Raw genomic sequence first — 16,396 nt, forward strand, 5'->3', positions numbered from 1 at the left:
TAAATTTTCTTGCCAAAAATGCTGAACTCTTCTTTCAAAGATTACAATCTACCAGCAATGAGGTGTTTTGCAGAGTGATTCAATGGAAAGAAAGTAATGTAGCCTTCATTCTCTCAACATTTCCCATAACCTCTCTACCCAGCAAAGTTGAAATATCCCATTTGGATACACAGATTTTATCAGTTGCACCAATGCAAATAGTGGTACGTTAACTGCAAAATGCACATTTAGCTGTTTGCAGCTTAAAACCTACTGTGGGCATCATTGGAAGTGAAATCTACTCAATTTTAAACATGCACAAATCTGGAACTGAGTAAAACACATCCAGTAAAAACAAATATCTATATGTACACTATGTACACCATTTGTTAGCTCTGCATAGGCCCTCGGGGGACTTTTTTTTCTTCTATCTAACACAGGGATGCGAGTAATCAGAACAGAATGGGCAGAAGAGGACGACCACAAGTTACTCGTGCTCGTCGGGGGGAATCTGGACGCAGAGGTTAGGCAGGGATAGGAAAACCACACTGGAAAACTGACTTGGGAATGGCATCTGGTTCCCATATTCACAGTGTATCACAATTAGCCGGCATAAAATGACTTTAATGTGTGCGTATGCGTTTGTGATTGTGTGTGTGCGTGCGTGTGTTAGTTGTTATGTGTCTGATGTTCCTGTGGGAGCAGGGACGCTGTGAACTGAAGCAACTGAAACTGATGGTGTGACTGGTTAAAGGCGTCTGCTGTGTGAGAACAGTGTCAGGGTGCAAATCAAACATGGAGGAGATACTAATTCACAATCTCAATAAGGGAAGGTCTCGTTATTCCTGAGGAGGGGAAACATTTAAACAGCTTTAACCAAATTGTATCCATAAAAAGCCTAAAACCGAAGCCAATTTGTTTTTATGTCTGCACAAGCAACCTTCTGACCCACAAAATTCTTCTCCTGGATATGAAATGTTGAATAAGGGACAATGTCCCAGTTGAAAATAGATTTATTTAGCTTCTTCTGTTGATTCAATTAGAACCACATAGTGGCAGCTCCACATTTTTCATCATTTGATGGAAAATTCCTCTCAATCAAAAAGCCTTTTCGTAAAGCTGGAGTGCAGCACTTTCACATATAAATGGCAATACATATATATAGATGAACACCAGTTACATTAAAGCCTTTGCCAAATGAGTTCACGCAATGCTGATTAAGCCCATCACCAGGGAAAGCTCCCTGTATTTTGTAGTATGTCGGAGTTCTTGTGTCTGCTCTCTGTGGCGACTTTCCCGCCCTACTCCACCCCTGATGCCTTTTATGTCAACCAGTCAGATCTAAAGGCAGCTAGCAGTAGGCTTCCTATGGCAGAAAACCTTAAGCAGTTTGAAAGAAAAACTTCTGGAAGGGATGTTACAGATAAAGAAACTTTGCGTTCAGAGGAAGGTAAAAAAAAAGAGAATGTGATCGACGGCGAGGACAAACATGGATCACTATTGGTGTAGCTTTTCATCATTTGAAATGCTAAAAGAAGAGGGGGGGGGGGGGGACTAAGGGCAGGCACGGATGTGGCATTAGTGCTCTTGGAAAGGTTGGTATTTGTAGAATACTGGTGAAAAGCAGAAGACTTGAAGAGAGATTAGACGGAGAACTCACCTGCATGCATACATGCATACATCCTCAGCACACGTCAACTGTTCCCCAGCTTGAAACTGCAAGCGTCGCAGTCATACTGTGCTAATTCTCTTACCACGCCAAGATAACGACAGTTTCCCCTGTGAGTATTCAGCCTGCTCAGCCAGCCAACGTGCACTACTTAACGGCTTCAAATCACTGTGTGTCAAGCTCTCGGTTGGCCTGAGTGCTGCCTCCTGTCACTTGCTGACAGACCAGTGCTGCTGATGGGCACAGCATGAGAACTGACATATAAAAAAGGTCAAACTCTTAAGGTTGTCACATCCAGTGCCGGTAGGCCTCCTCGGGCACCACTGCCTCTATGAGCCCAAATGAACAACCACGTCAGATAGATCCACTCGCAGCTCTTGGCGAGCCTCTCACACGCCAAAGCCTCTGTGTGTCTCCATTCTGCGTCCGTGCTCTGATGTGAAACTGTTAATGGGCAGTGTAATAAGTCTAAATGATCACAACATCAGAGCCTCCCATAACTCCAACTAGAGTCTCACTTTCGATTTCGAAAACTGACGCCTTCTCCACTTCCGTAGAGAAAAAAGTGATCAAAGTCCAGCTGGAATATGTTTTATTAACAGGTGTGGAGCTGCGACGCATAGCAGATGAAGGATGAAAGGTGGACGGCGTCTGGGCTCCTCTGCTTCACCCCCACATTGCCTGTAATCCCTGTAGCACAGCTGCATAATTCATACGCTGTGACAGTTCATACTCAACCTGCGTCTCTGGAATCTCGGCTTGTGAAGCAGGGAGGTGGAAACTACTTGTCAAATACAGATACAGACGCACCCAGCTTTACTTACCTCATGGCTAACATGACTGACTTGTAACTGGCCTGGCTTGAGAGTCCAGTGTGGTGCAGAGGCATGCTGAAGTGGGTTCGCTATTCCAACATTGTATCGTTTTCAAATATTTCCCCTTCCATCGAAGCCGATTTCAAAGCATACAAGTTTCTTCCTCTTACTGTATAATTTTAGTTTGGTATGGCACACAGTCTGTGCCAAAAAAAAAGTACAGTCAGCGGGTGATGTTGGTGTGTACTCTTGTGCAGCCCCAGGGATGGTGTTTTATGCTTGATTGGCACTAAATGGTGTGCGCACACACACACACACACAGCGGTTGGTGCGCTGGGGTTGATGTTTTGACACGGGCCGGTCTTGAAGAGCCGCAGAAATATGAGAAAAGAGGATTTTTTTTAAAATAAGAAGCAAAGACGTGATAATTCTTGCCTCAGCTGTCATGTCACAGACTTTAACTTTTATGTAAACATTCTTCTGGTTTCAGTAGCAAGAGGAGGCAAAATACTCTTCTCGTAAATGCTGCAAAAGTTGAAAATCCCCTCGACCCATATCTGTAACATGTCTCCAGTAATAGCTTTCCAATGTGTCTGAAAGACAAGAGGAGATATCCAACTAAACATCACTTGACAACTGACCCCGATGCGAAACTGACACGAAAGCCCAATCCGTGGAGGAAAAGGAAATTACATGAAAGCAAATCACTTTTCCATGCCTTAACGCTGCTCGCGAGCCACGAATGAAGATCTGTCCTGATCAGCTTTGATTGAGGAGATCTAATTTCTCCTTCTGTCACTGCAACTGCAGGTCCTGGTCCATTCATCGGCGGCCGAGTAACGATTAAGCCACAGAGATCTGTAATGACCTCAGCAGTGTACAATTTACACAGTGTCACCAGAGTTATAGAGGGAGCTGTTGAATATTCATAGATGTGTCCTCTGCCATCCCCTGGGTGGGCAAACCAAATGAGGGACCGCATGAGGTCACTTGCTACTGTCTCTTTCTGAAGAAAGTTTTTTTTTTTTTTTTTTTTTTTTTTTCAGAAACAGATTTGGTGACCATTTTTTAAGACTGTTTTTGAAGTCTGTTTTTAGAAATGCAGTCAGCCTTCAGGTTTTTTTTGGTCTGTACTGCACATTATAACCTTTTTGCTCAGTGCAGTAGAGGTTCTGCTTAAACCTGGTTGCTTTTCCTCCAGTAAAAAAAAAGGAGCCCTACCAAACATTTACAGCTCCTTCTGCCTCCGATAATGACTTCATCAGAGTGTGATTTGCTGGCCACAACTGGAGCATTGTCAGGTACCTACTGTTTGTGCACTGGATTTACTACATCTCACCGAAAGGAACAATCCTCCAGGTACCAAACAAAACAGTCAGCCCATACATTTACAGGCAAATCCAACTTTTCAGAGAGAATACTTTGCAGGCTCTTGAGACATCTCACAGTATGATTGTATATGTCAGATGTACGGCCTGAGCGAGAGAGTCGGAGAAGGGAGACCACCTGCACTTACTTACGTCCCAGAACCCCAGGAGCGGGTGTCTCAGAAGGCTCTGAGGATCAACTTACAACTTTTACAGCTCAGTCGGCACACGCTATTATACCTATTCAATCACACATGCCTCTGGACTATAAATAATGTTAACGGCGCACACGCATACAGTGCCCGCTTGACCCGGTTATACAGCGAACTGTCACAATCCTCGGTGCTTATGTAAGTATGGGTTTGTCTTCATCTTTGGGGGGAACTCTGAAGTTTTCCATCTGTTAAGGGGAGTGGATCTGTGATCACCCCGGCAGTGTAATGAGGTGAGATAATCTGTTCGGGTGCAGGGATCTGGCAGGGATGGCGGATGGTAGCGAGAATATTACAAACCAGACTGCCCAAATGACAGGGACGAGGGTCCCCATTAGGTGAAGGCAGGGATAAAGAGATTCATTTAATAATAGAGGCTTACTCTGTGGTACAACGGAGATTTCTCAGCACATTTGTCATAATCAGATGTCTTTTACATCAATTATAAAAACATAGTTTTATACTTTTTTAACATCCACCAAGTACAAAGTCTAAAGCTCACTAATGAAAATGTTACATCTCATTTGTTTAAGCTGTACAAAAATCCCAATTTGTCTCCACTGGTTACCTGGCAACCTAATAGTTAAGGCAATGGAGCCCAAAATGTACCACATTATGGTTTTATGCAAATATTTCCCTTTCATGTAAATTGTTCCCGACTTCAAAAACAGTGAAGAAGCATACGCTGAACTGCATCCTGCAGTTGTGTTTGATTGTTTTTACCTTCACACAGTTGGGGAAGATGTGAGGCAGGCATACTTACAGGAGGTCCTGAAAGAGAAAGAAGAAGAAAAAAAGCACTTAGTGTGTTTTCAATCAGCGATCAAACAGACTCAGATCATCAATGTTCCACTGAAACCACACATCCAAATAACTCAGATGGGAAATCAGGCTCTTGCAGAGATTTAGTTCTTTGGTGAAGGAACATTCGATAAAGATGCGTCTCTTCCATGATGCGTTCACTGACTATGCAGAACACACAGACATTCTACTTCAGTACATCCCACTTCTACCTAAAGTATGGTTTACAACAACAGCACCGTGACAAAAGATTCCAATCTATTTTCCATGCAGTCGGAACAATGGCCACCAGGCCTGGTGATCACATTTTACATTCGTAGGTCACTCTAATTTCACTACTACATGAGGTTGCACGCTTGTTAAAAAATGCTCCCACGTTCTTGTGAGGTGACACTCGTCTTTTCCCCCAATTACTGCTGCTCAAAGGACTGTGTGCCAACGCACTTCAGGGCCCTGCAAATCATTTAGGGTCTTTAGGTTCTTATTTTTTTTAAAAAGGTACCCAGCTGCTTTAACCCTAAAAAAAAAGGATTCTTTTTTTCTTTACAAGTCCTATGTCCTTGAACTGTTCTTCTTCATGACCAGGGGGAAAGTCTAAATTATTCCAACAGCTGGAGCATTTAAGGAGCCGTATGTTTGAGGCTCGCCGGGCTGCACTTCTGTAGCGATGTTTAATGGATCGTTGAGTTACAGTAGACCACTTGGCTTTTAATAAACCTGTCCCACTGTGTCGAATGGCTCAAAGTTTTCAACGAGCAATTACGGGAAATCAAAGTAATTGTGTGATAAAAATGTGCAATACGCTGCAGAGCACATAATAGCCACCTCAAAAGGTATGCATTCTTAAATTTGATGGCCTCAGTTAGACCAAAAAAATTATTTGATGAAATATAATCCATGTAAAATGAAATAGTCTGTGACATAATGTTAAATAATCCACCCTCAAAACTCACTTTGAGTTTCACTTTCTGTTCCCGCACTGGCACCCCTAGTCAATTTCCTCCACCGCTTGTCAAACTCCTGCTTTTGCTAACCAGTCACCAGCGAATGGAAAGGTTACTGGACTCACTTGACAGGCAGTTCATTGAACGTGTGATTGCTTACACCACGGTGGGTGAAAGTTGTTTTGCTCTAACATAACGTAAAGGTTAAAGATAGGATGCAATGGGGCTTTCTAACTCACTTTGTAAAAGAAAAGTCAGGCTTTTGTTGCAAAGAAAGAGGCGCTTTTCTTCTTGCTTGACACTGATGCACCACTGTTTATGGTTGAATTGCTCAACCCGGCTCACGTTGAGCATCAATTCCTCCTTTTGTTCATATAGGGAAAATATGGGAGGGTACTTTCTACACTTTCCAGCGTTGGCCACCTGCTGGAACAGTCTGAGAGTGTTGCTTTCACTGCTACAAAAACGTTTTCATCCTAAACCGTCATGCCACACTTTTCCTTTCCATGTGTTACGGGTAGACACACAAGAGATCTTAATAAAGTATCCCATTCATTTTTTTATGCATCGGTAAATATCGCCGTGTCTTTTTCCTATTTGTTCTCTCTGTCAGTTGCAGCCAAGTCTGGGCGAGAGCATTCCCTTCGCCTTTGTAGATGAGGAAACTGCAAAAACACCTCACCCTGAATTTGTGGGAAACTTGCTGCAGCTTACTTACTTTTGGTTAAAGCGAATCATGAATTAAATATGCTTTCCTTCAACATCAACCAGTGTTGTGAACTTAAAAGAGGGAAATTGGATTTGCAGAAGGCTCACAGTGCAGAATGCCACACGCCGGTCCCTGTCAAGGACAGAATTTTTCAGTTGTATAAATAATGTCTCCAAAATAATCATTTTTTTAAAAGGTTTTTCTCCCGTTGAACGTGTAGACCTAGTTTGACACTGAGCTCCAATAATGCAGCATGGTGCCATCATATTTTCTTGTAAATGCTTCTGTGAGTTCTACTCAGATTTTTGCTTTTTTATGCCTGCTACACATATCTGAACAGTAAATGCAGCAGAAATAACTGAGCGATAGTTGCATGCTAATATGCAGAATCACCTTTCGGGCATTGAAAGCGCCCACATTTTAAATGACATTCTCTGTACAAGGACTTTGAAAGCATTTTTTTTTCGTAAAGCCATTTAAATGGCATGAATGTTTTTGTGGACGCTGAGCATAACCAGTGAACAGATAAAAAAACACTGCATCGCTGACATTAATGAAACTCGTTCAGGTAGTCCCGTCACTCTGATTTGTACCTCGGCCTTGTTTAGTACTGTAATTTGGGCTGTTGTACAGAGCGGTAAGGACTGTCATCCCAATTGTTCCCTATTGTCTTCCCGAAGGCCACTCTGCCTCTCAAGTCCAGACATTGTGATTGGGTTATGATTGCTTGCTTGTTTCCAATTGATTTGTTTTGGAGGAAGCGGTTCACGTTCTTCACATTTGCTCTGGTTGACCAGGGAGAGAAAGAACCGTCTTCGCACAATGATGCCATTTGAAATATGCTGTCATGATGGATGTTTATTTGAAAAGTTAAACGCTGTATAAACAAAGACCAGCGGTATTACAGATCTGCAGCCAAGCAGAACATTGAACTGTTGTCTATCTGTCAATTGATATCTATTTTTTTTTTGTCTCATCTCCCTTGGCTTTCAAGTCATGCACTGGATTACTTTAGTATTATGTAACTCAGAAAAAAGAGAAGGCAGAGAGCCCCACCACACTGATTCACATCTCAACATGGCCACAATGGGATTCAAAACTAATTTGACAAAATCAAAAATTAAGGAAGAAATAGAATCTTTGATACTCAAATAACCGCTCATTCGATTTAACTCCTGGGACGTTAAAAGAGTAGCAGCTGGATTTGGTGGTAGCAGATTTTTATTCTCCCCTGACAGTGTTTGTTTCTCAGGCTGTGAATCCAAACCGCTCCCTTATTACTCGACCTCACTTAAAATTGGGACCTTACTTTGCCCTGTGTCTCCAATGTCTTTTTTACAAGGGCAGTACTTTTGTTCCAAAGCGTTGGCTGCTCTCTGCTGCACGGCGCTCTCGATACAGGAACACTGCCACACTCCGGAGCCCATTATCACTTTTACTATCAGGTGAACGGAGTGTGGATGCAGCTCCTCGCCAAGTGCATGTTCTCGCTGTGAATTCAATTTGTTGCGACACGTCTTGTGGGAGTGTCGCCACAAAACATGTCCTTCTCCCTGGATACCCGAGGCCTCGGCAAGTTTGTTGAGTCAGCTCAGGAGAGAGAGAGAGTGTGTGTGTGTGTGTGTGTGTGTGTGTGTGTGTGGGAGGAGGGAGGGGAGATTGGAGAACGCATTACGACAACTTGTTGCTGAATTTGTGGAAACAAACAACTGCTATATATGCTGAACTTCGAAGTAGGATCACCATCAGAGGGTTAGTGTGTCTCAAAACTTGGACACGGACGTCATCCGCTCCAACAAGTTCGGGCATCACTGTCTCACACAGTTTCTATAGCGACTGAAGCTAAAACAATCCAAGTGAACACTGAAACCACCAGCCCACAAAGTACACATCTATAACCTATTTTGGCCTCCAAACATATACAGAGTACTTTTACATGATTGTAACTGCAGTATGATTTGCTGATGTCCTCCTGAATTACTCCTTGAATGTTTCTGGATTGAGACGTCAAGTGATCTTTGGCCACACACACATGCACAGAGACAGAAACGCACACACACACACACACACACACAAATGCACATACCAGGCTCTCCATTGCGGCCTCTTCTTCCTCGCTTTCCCGGAGGTCCTGCAAAAAAAAGAAGGATGTAATACATTTTAGTGATTTAATTGTCTTTTTGTTTCATATCAGTTTCATATTCTTCAAGTATTCTCACAGCAGGAGAGAGAGCCACTAAAAGATATTGCCTTTGGACGACAGACACCTCAAAATCTCAAGGTTCATTAAGTATTTAGGCTATATTTATACATAACCCGAGGTGGAAAAAAGGAAACACACACTGTGTTTCATGCTGTCAACCGTGTTTCTTCATCCTTTTACTCCCCCTTTCAGCACGGATGCCCTGGCTTTTAATTTGTTTACCTAGACAGTGTTTTCCTGTTTGCCATTTTTCTGTCAGCGCCATCAATCTGCTAAAGCGCAGGCTGGAGGAGTAAAACAATTACACGCCTTGCCAGGTTTTACATGTTGAAGACTTGACTGGGTCGTATTGTATGAAGGTTTAGTTCACAGTTTGGAAAGTGGGAGCATCTCTCCCCAAAATGATCCATTCCTCCCAGCAATGCAGGCTTTTCCTGAGGTTGGCAGCTAGAAAAAAAGTGTCAGGCATTGGCATTTTGTTTGCTCTCTGCCCCCAAAAAAAGTGTGTGTATTGACAGTATAGTCAAAGGGTAAAGCTATGACTTTTAGACGAGCTGGAAATTAGTTGGGCTTGTATGATTACACAGAAGTACACAGGGACTCTCCACTTCATTTGAGGAGGCTTGTCAACTTGCAATGGAATGGATAACATCTAGTAAGGGAAATTGCTCTATCCACTCAACATGAAAGGAGTTGTCAGGATAAAAAAAGATCGGAAGTTAATGTAACCAAGAGGAACAACCTTCCCCGTCTGGTTCTGCATCACAGAAAATATTCAGATCCAATTTCAGGCAGCAACAATGCTGTGAAGAGTTATTATGCAAATTGTTTTGTAGACTCTTTTTAACACCCAAACCGACAAAGAATAAAGTTTTGTCGCCATGTTAAGGTTCAAGGTAATTACAGTAGTGTAATAGGGTCGGTGAAAGTTTTTGAACAGACTGCAAAGCTCGACAATAATTGCCTGGGTGTCTAAAGTTGCTCCAAACGATGACTTTGTGACATGGGGCTTTGATCGTCAGCTAAAAAAAACAGGACTAAGAGTACAAAACAACCGTACTAATTACCTCCAACACCCCAGCCTGTACATAAACCTCTATTTATCAGCATGTCATCCAATAAACATTCCTGCTACCTCTGAAGGATTCCCTCTAGATGGAAGTGGAATGAAAGCAACAAAGTGAAGAGTTAAATAAATCAGAACACTGCCTTTTAGGACACTCCAGATATGTTACTGGGGTGCAAAATACAGGATTATATTGCGCAACTCTTAGTCCTCAATTTGATCCCACTGTTTGGCTCCACTTCAGCCTCCAACTCCGCTCCTATTGGACCATTTCCAGGATAATGTCAAACGCTGCCAGCGAAGGGTCCAGGCACAGTTTAAAGTATGTAACCACAGGTGGAGTTTGACTCTCACTTTACTATGATTCACATCAACTCCGCTTTCTCCATAGGTTTGTTTTTCGAGGTTTTAAAAGAAACAGAAGGGGGTTTACTGCACTTGGCAGTCACTTCATTATTGCTTACTTTGAAATGACACTTGACACCTCTGAGAGGATTTTTTTTGTATGTCGATATGACATCCTCCTGATTTTGGTGGTGCATTTTTGACAGCTGCAGAGAAAACACTCCCCACATGGGAGTTGGTGGTCAAGACAAAATACCCAACATTATTTTCAGATATCATCGTGAGTTACTTTATTCATCGCAATATTTTCATTCCGATTATAGACTGTAAGGAGAGATACCAAGCAACTGTACCAGTGACATTTAAAACTTTGTAGAAATATGCCAAGAAAAATGCTATAAAGTTTCAGTTTATGAAACATGAGAGAAAGAATAACTTAAAGTTCAGGACCAGTCAAAGGCAGTTCTCACATGTTCTTAAATCAATTAAAACAAAAAAGAGAATTTTTGTGAATCCTCTGGTCATAAATAAAATCAATCAGACTCCAACCGAGTCCTAAAGTGCTGAGAGATCTTAAGCTGCCTGTCAAGGAAAAACATTATTCATGCTCAAAAACATTGTATTTGGCCTGATATTTTCTCACAGCATCCCAAGTACTGTCATGGAACAGTGGTTTCAGAAAAAATGTGGCAGGGAATTTTATGATGAGGGTCAACAACTATGAACACTAGGAACTGTTGAAACCTTCTCAACCTTTTCAACAGCTTTCGAGTCTAAAGGGGAAATAAATCAAAGCGAACTTGTCGTTCATTCAAATGGTTTAGTCGGACAGAGTTTGTGGTTGGACAAATCAAAATGGCCCCCGTGTATTGTGTTTTTACATTGTGTTGTATGGTGGGGTCTTGCTTTTTAGAAAGTAAGGAGCAGAAAGCCACATTATAAGTGCCATTTAGCTTCACATTAGGCCATGCTGCTGGTGTGGCTTCTATGGATGGCGATGTCAAGTCAGTCCACAACTGTGGTCCAGATATACTGTGCTCGACAACTATTGGTTGGATTGTCAAGAAGCTGTGTACAGACATCCGGGTCCCCAGAGGATGAGTCCAACTTTCTTTTCCTTTTCCGCCGCCACAATATTTACATTTTGTGGTTTTGACTGAAATTGGATGGATTGCCATGAAATTTGATTCAGACATGCATGTCTCTACTAGTTACAGCATCACTTCAAAATTCTAATTTGACCAAAACGTTCCCAAAAAACCCTGAAAACTACCGACATTCCCATCAGCCTCATCTGAACTTTGTGTTCAGTGCAAATTAGCAAATGATAGCGTGCTAACACTCCAAAGACTCTATGATGGTAAACATGGTAAACATTATAACCTGCTGAACATCAGCCTGTTAGCATGTTCATGTTAGCATTCAACTCAATGCACCACTATGTCCAAGTACAGCCTCATTAGATGCCAGCATGGCTGTTTTAGTCTTAAACACAAATATCAGGCAACTCAAATTCTACGATGTTAAAAATACAAATATAATATTTGTAATAATTAAACAAATAGTTTGTCTACATAGTCACATTTTAACAATTCAAAATCAACACAGCTAACACTAAATATGACACAAGACTGAAAAACACCGTGATAAACTTTCAGGAAATTGGAATATTGACTCGTGAATATTCAAGATTGTCATGCTGCACATCACAGCATGGAATCATTAGCACAATGTTTTCAAGTCTTCATATTCTGCTTTTTTTTTAGGAACAGTAAAACAACACAAGATTGTTTACAATCCCACAGAGTTTTTGTCCTAAATATTGATAGAAGTTGTCATTTTAATGCGATTTGGCAGAAAAGAATCCCATGTAATTGGCAGTATTGTGAAACATGCTGTATTGTTTCTGAGTTGTTCATTTCAACATTTCAAAAGCTACGGATTGCCTGACATAATAAACGTCTTGTTTATATTTCATACATTTGAGACACAATTGCGTTTTAATACTACCATTCATCCATACAATATTGATTTGCTCTGAACAGCGAACAGAACGGCAGCTATGCTCCGTTTCTCTTTTCCTCCGAATCAAATCAGTTTCAAGTCAACCAGTCCTGAACTGACTCATTAACAATACCAGCATTGTTTCAGAGCTTGATGCACATAATCAGACCACTCAATGGTTCTCTTGCAAAGCAACACAGCCATTCCTCAGACTAAACGTTACGCCAAAAACAGCAAACTGGGTACCAGCTACAACCTCCAAAGGAAATCAGGGAATTGAAGGGAATTGGCTTTAGACTTCTCAGCATGTTTGAGATACAATTTGCATTGTCCCATATTAAAATATCATCTGCACTCATTTGATTTTGTTTTTGTTTTTTGAGTAATGATTCAAATAAGAACAACACACATTAAGACGCTGCACTTCCTACGGGCCGTGCAACAAACACCTGCTTATTGAGAACTTTGTGCTTTGTTGTGCTCTGTGCGTTTGATTCTCTACACATTTTCCATGATTCATTTTAAAACAATTTTCCCTGGATACATAAAGTGCCGCATTGTTGTGTGCACTGTTTAAATACGAGTCATAAAAATAAAATGTCCAGAACGATTGTTTGGGAGAAATTTCATGGCAATACATTAATTCCAGTGCCAATGTTTTAAGAAACTGACCTGCCATTGTTTTGCTGGCGAGACTTTGACACCCGGCGTCTTTGAATGGTTTGGTTCTCCAAAAAAAAAAAAAACTACGCAATCGTCTTTCGTATGCTGTTCTATAAAACGCTACGCTTCAATTTCCAGTTGAAATGTATGACAATGGTTTTGTTGCGATTGTCAAGTTCCATCACGGTGTAAAAGTTATGTCTGCGTCATTGTGTTGGCAAAGAGTTCAATATCTTTGACAAAAAAACATTGAAAACATTTGCAAAATGTCTCTTCAATTTCATCACTGTCCGTCTATATCAGAATTCAAGGATACAGTATATTGGGCCATCTCAACGTACTTAAACTTGGAGCTGTGGTTGAATGAAATGTTCAGAATATTTCTAAAACAAATCTGATGATCAATGTCTTTACAAGCATTCCAAGGATTTAAGAAGATTTAGTCGAAATGGACTTTAATATAGTCCATTTAAACCCACAACATGGATGGATAAGTTTATTAATCCTGGCAACTATTGGGTATCCAGGTCAACGGAACTAAAGCTGCACAAAACCTGGCTTTCTACCGTACAATCATTTGTTACTTTACAAGTACATTTTTGTGGAAACGTCTGGCAAAGAGGACAACAATTTTGATCCAACATCCTTATTACTCTGCATGACAATGAATAAATCAACACATAAAAGGATCATTCATGGAACACTGGGTCCACTGTCCAAGGGAAAAAAATTAAAATTGGACCACAATTTCACAATCAGCCTCATCTTTAAATGTCACTGCTCTCGTCATCTGAAACGGGATGTGTATTGTTGTCAAAATATGATTTGTAAAATAAAACAGCTAACACGCAGAGCCTCTCCCGCACAATGACTTTGGAATATCTGCACGTTTTCAACAGAACTATGTAGAGAAAATATTCTCCTGACAAGATGTCAAGTCTGCAATTTACTCCCCTCAAGAGCTCTCGGTGAAACCTCACAGACAATAGCGAAGATTACTTTTAAATACTAAGAATTTGTGTGTCCAATGCAGCAGTTCAGTAGTTTGTTACGTTTTTTTGTCAGACGTACGCCCACAACTCTGTCATATCAGAAACTCAAGTACTCCATCCTTGAACCCACCATTAATTTAAACCATCCATGCATTACTCATCTCTCTATCTTAACAACTTACCAATTACTTTGAACTATTTCAACCATTTATCCATCACACAACTAAATGTTTTAACTTTTCTGCTTGCTTGCAATCTAGTTTCATGCACTCTCAACAGGTGGTGTTCAGGTATTACAGCTGACTCGATTCATACATTTTTATCCAAACAATTAGTTGAGCTACTTCACAATTGCTCCACTTAGCAAAAAAACAACTGTAGACAAACTCCCTGGGCTACAAGCATCGAATGTCAACCAGACTTCTTACAACCAGATAGCCATTAGAAAGAATGCAAGTTTTGGGCACTTTGGCATTGGCTTCACTTTTCAGAACCAGTTGTTGCCACCTGGGTGCAAGTACCCTTGGTTAGAAATCACTACAGTAGTTTATTATTCTCTGTATGCACTCAACAAGTTGTGTGCTCCTGATTTAACTCATCACATCTATAGTTTATCAAACTACTCTACTGACCTCTGAGGCCTTTGAGGTTACAAAAGTTAAACTTTACAGTTGAACTGTACCTGTGTGTCTCGGGCCAAACCACTGATTCAAAACTCAAGGAAGTCTAACACAGTCAGCAGACAACAGAAGGATGAGATGAAGATCTGGACTGCGTCTCCACCAGATTCTAACTCCTCTTGAGGTCATCAGTCATGGGCATTGTTGAGAGAAATAGAAAGGTCCCCTTGAACTTGTGACCCAGCAAACTCACTCCGGAAAGGAAGCCCTTGTTGTACTCCGAATGACCTTCTTAACTACTTGTACTAATCCCTTAATTTCCTCAAACCATTTAGGAGAGATGAAGAGACAGAAAGCAGAACAACGTTTCTTATGAATTTGTTTTCAGTCCTGTGCATGGCTCCAGGAACTTGTTGCTCTCTAAATGTTAGTAGCATGACTGGTTGTTCACCTGATCCTGTTAAGCCATATGTGCTTCTCCACATAACAGAATCAAACAAACTATTGAATGGGTGTCACAGCTTTGAAAAAGGTAATCTGAAGGTTCATACAAAAGCACACGAGAGCTGTTCATAACACAGACATTCGCCCCTGGCACGATTTTTTTCCGAAAGCAAACATGAGATTTATGGATGTTTGCGATTTACTGAAAGTCAGCTGCACATTGTGTCAATGGAAGTTCAACTCCTGGAAATTAAACGTAACTTTCCACATTCCAGATATCTGATACAAGGAGCAGGCTACAGCATGGTTAGCATGTAATGTCATTCAATTTCAAAGAGCAACCCTACCATCTACCTCTCTTAATGCCAGTGGTTCTTTAGCAAATAGGAGCCATGCTGTTTGGATTATTTTTCTTGCAAGCAAAGAATAAACTGTGGATTATAATACAGAATAGTATCATAGTTTGTTAACCATTTTGAGTGGGCGAAGCTACTACCCTATAATGTTAAATCAAGACATCCGACATGTTCTCTTTAGGGGTTTTGGCAACTCGATATAAACACCAAATTCTGCAGGAGAATTCAGGGGCTATTTAAATGTTCCAAGGACATACATTTGAATCCCAACCTGACCTAGAAAAACAATGTCCTAAACGGATATTTCACATAATTGTCTGATTCAGTGGCATATATCTTCATTATCCTTATTTCCAACTGCACTTAACTCTAATGCAACCATTTCCTGAATAAATATGATGATTATAGCCATTTCCTTTATAATTCTTCCAAATAGTATTTAATCTGTTGCCCAGTAAAGAGACCATTGTGTCTGATTTTTACATGTACTCATTATACTCTTTTGGTGCACTTATTTTGTCACACATAATATGTTGTACAGTATTCTAAATAATGCGCACGCACGCACGCACACGCACGCACACGCACACACACACACACCCCATTTTTGGAATAAAGTAAAACAGGGCTGTAACAGATTCTACCACTTTCTTTGTATTTACCTGCATTCATTACGTGTAAATCAACATCTGTATACATTGCTGCTCAAGAGAGTGTGATTTGTTAGCTGTGAATTTACAGTTTGATTTATACAACGGCCGTAAAGCAAGACCTCTCACTGAACAAACAGTCGTGACGGGTAATGAACAATGATGCCTGCTCCACAAACTCTAATGAAACTCGGTTCTGCAGTTTTCAATTACAAGACATCATGAAAACACACAGTTGTGATATAATCAAGAGTCCATGTCAGTGTTGTCATTATGTTAAAGTTGAAACTAATTCTCAGTACCAACAGGACACTTGTTAATGTCAGAGAGTCCCAGGACATCGCCCCAACACGGATCTGAAACTAATTATATAAAGCAGCGTTCATTATGACGCAGAGTGCAGCAACTGATTAAAAAAGAAATTAATGATGCGTACGTTCTGCGAGCGTGTCTATGTCTGTGTACACTCAGTGGTCAGAGGATGTTATCAACTTGAAATTAATTCATTTATACACCCATCCCTGATGGATATGGCAATTTCGTGCCAGTGTGTGTGT

At 40.9% G+C, this 16,396-nt stretch overlaps 1 protein-coding gene across 1 annotated transcript in view; it reads right to left on the reverse strand.

Annotated features, from left to right (window-relative positions):
- The window catches only part of col25a1 (collagen type XXV alpha 1 chain), a 138,610-nt gene that overhangs the window by 47,272 nt on the left and 74,942 nt on the right, over window positions 1-16,396 (reverse strand). The window contains exons 3-4 of the mRNA XM_076112467.1: window positions 8,583-8,627; window positions 4,806-4,813 (exon numbers count right to left, since the gene is read on the reverse strand). Of these exons, the coding sequence (XP_075968582.1) occupies window positions 4,806-4,813; window positions 8,583-8,627 (53 nt within the window). The remainder of the gene's footprint in view (window positions 1-4,805; window positions 4,814-8,582; window positions 8,628-16,396) is intronic.

The sequence above is a fragment of the Anarhichas minor genome, unplaced genomic scaffold (genome assembly GCF_050575085.1).
Source record: "Anarhichas minor isolate MPS153535 unplaced genomic scaffold, ASM5057508v1 ptg000049l, whole genome shotgun sequence".
Classification (NCBI taxonomy): Eukaryota; Metazoa; Chordata; class Actinopteri; order Perciformes; family Anarhichadidae; genus Anarhichas; species Anarhichas minor.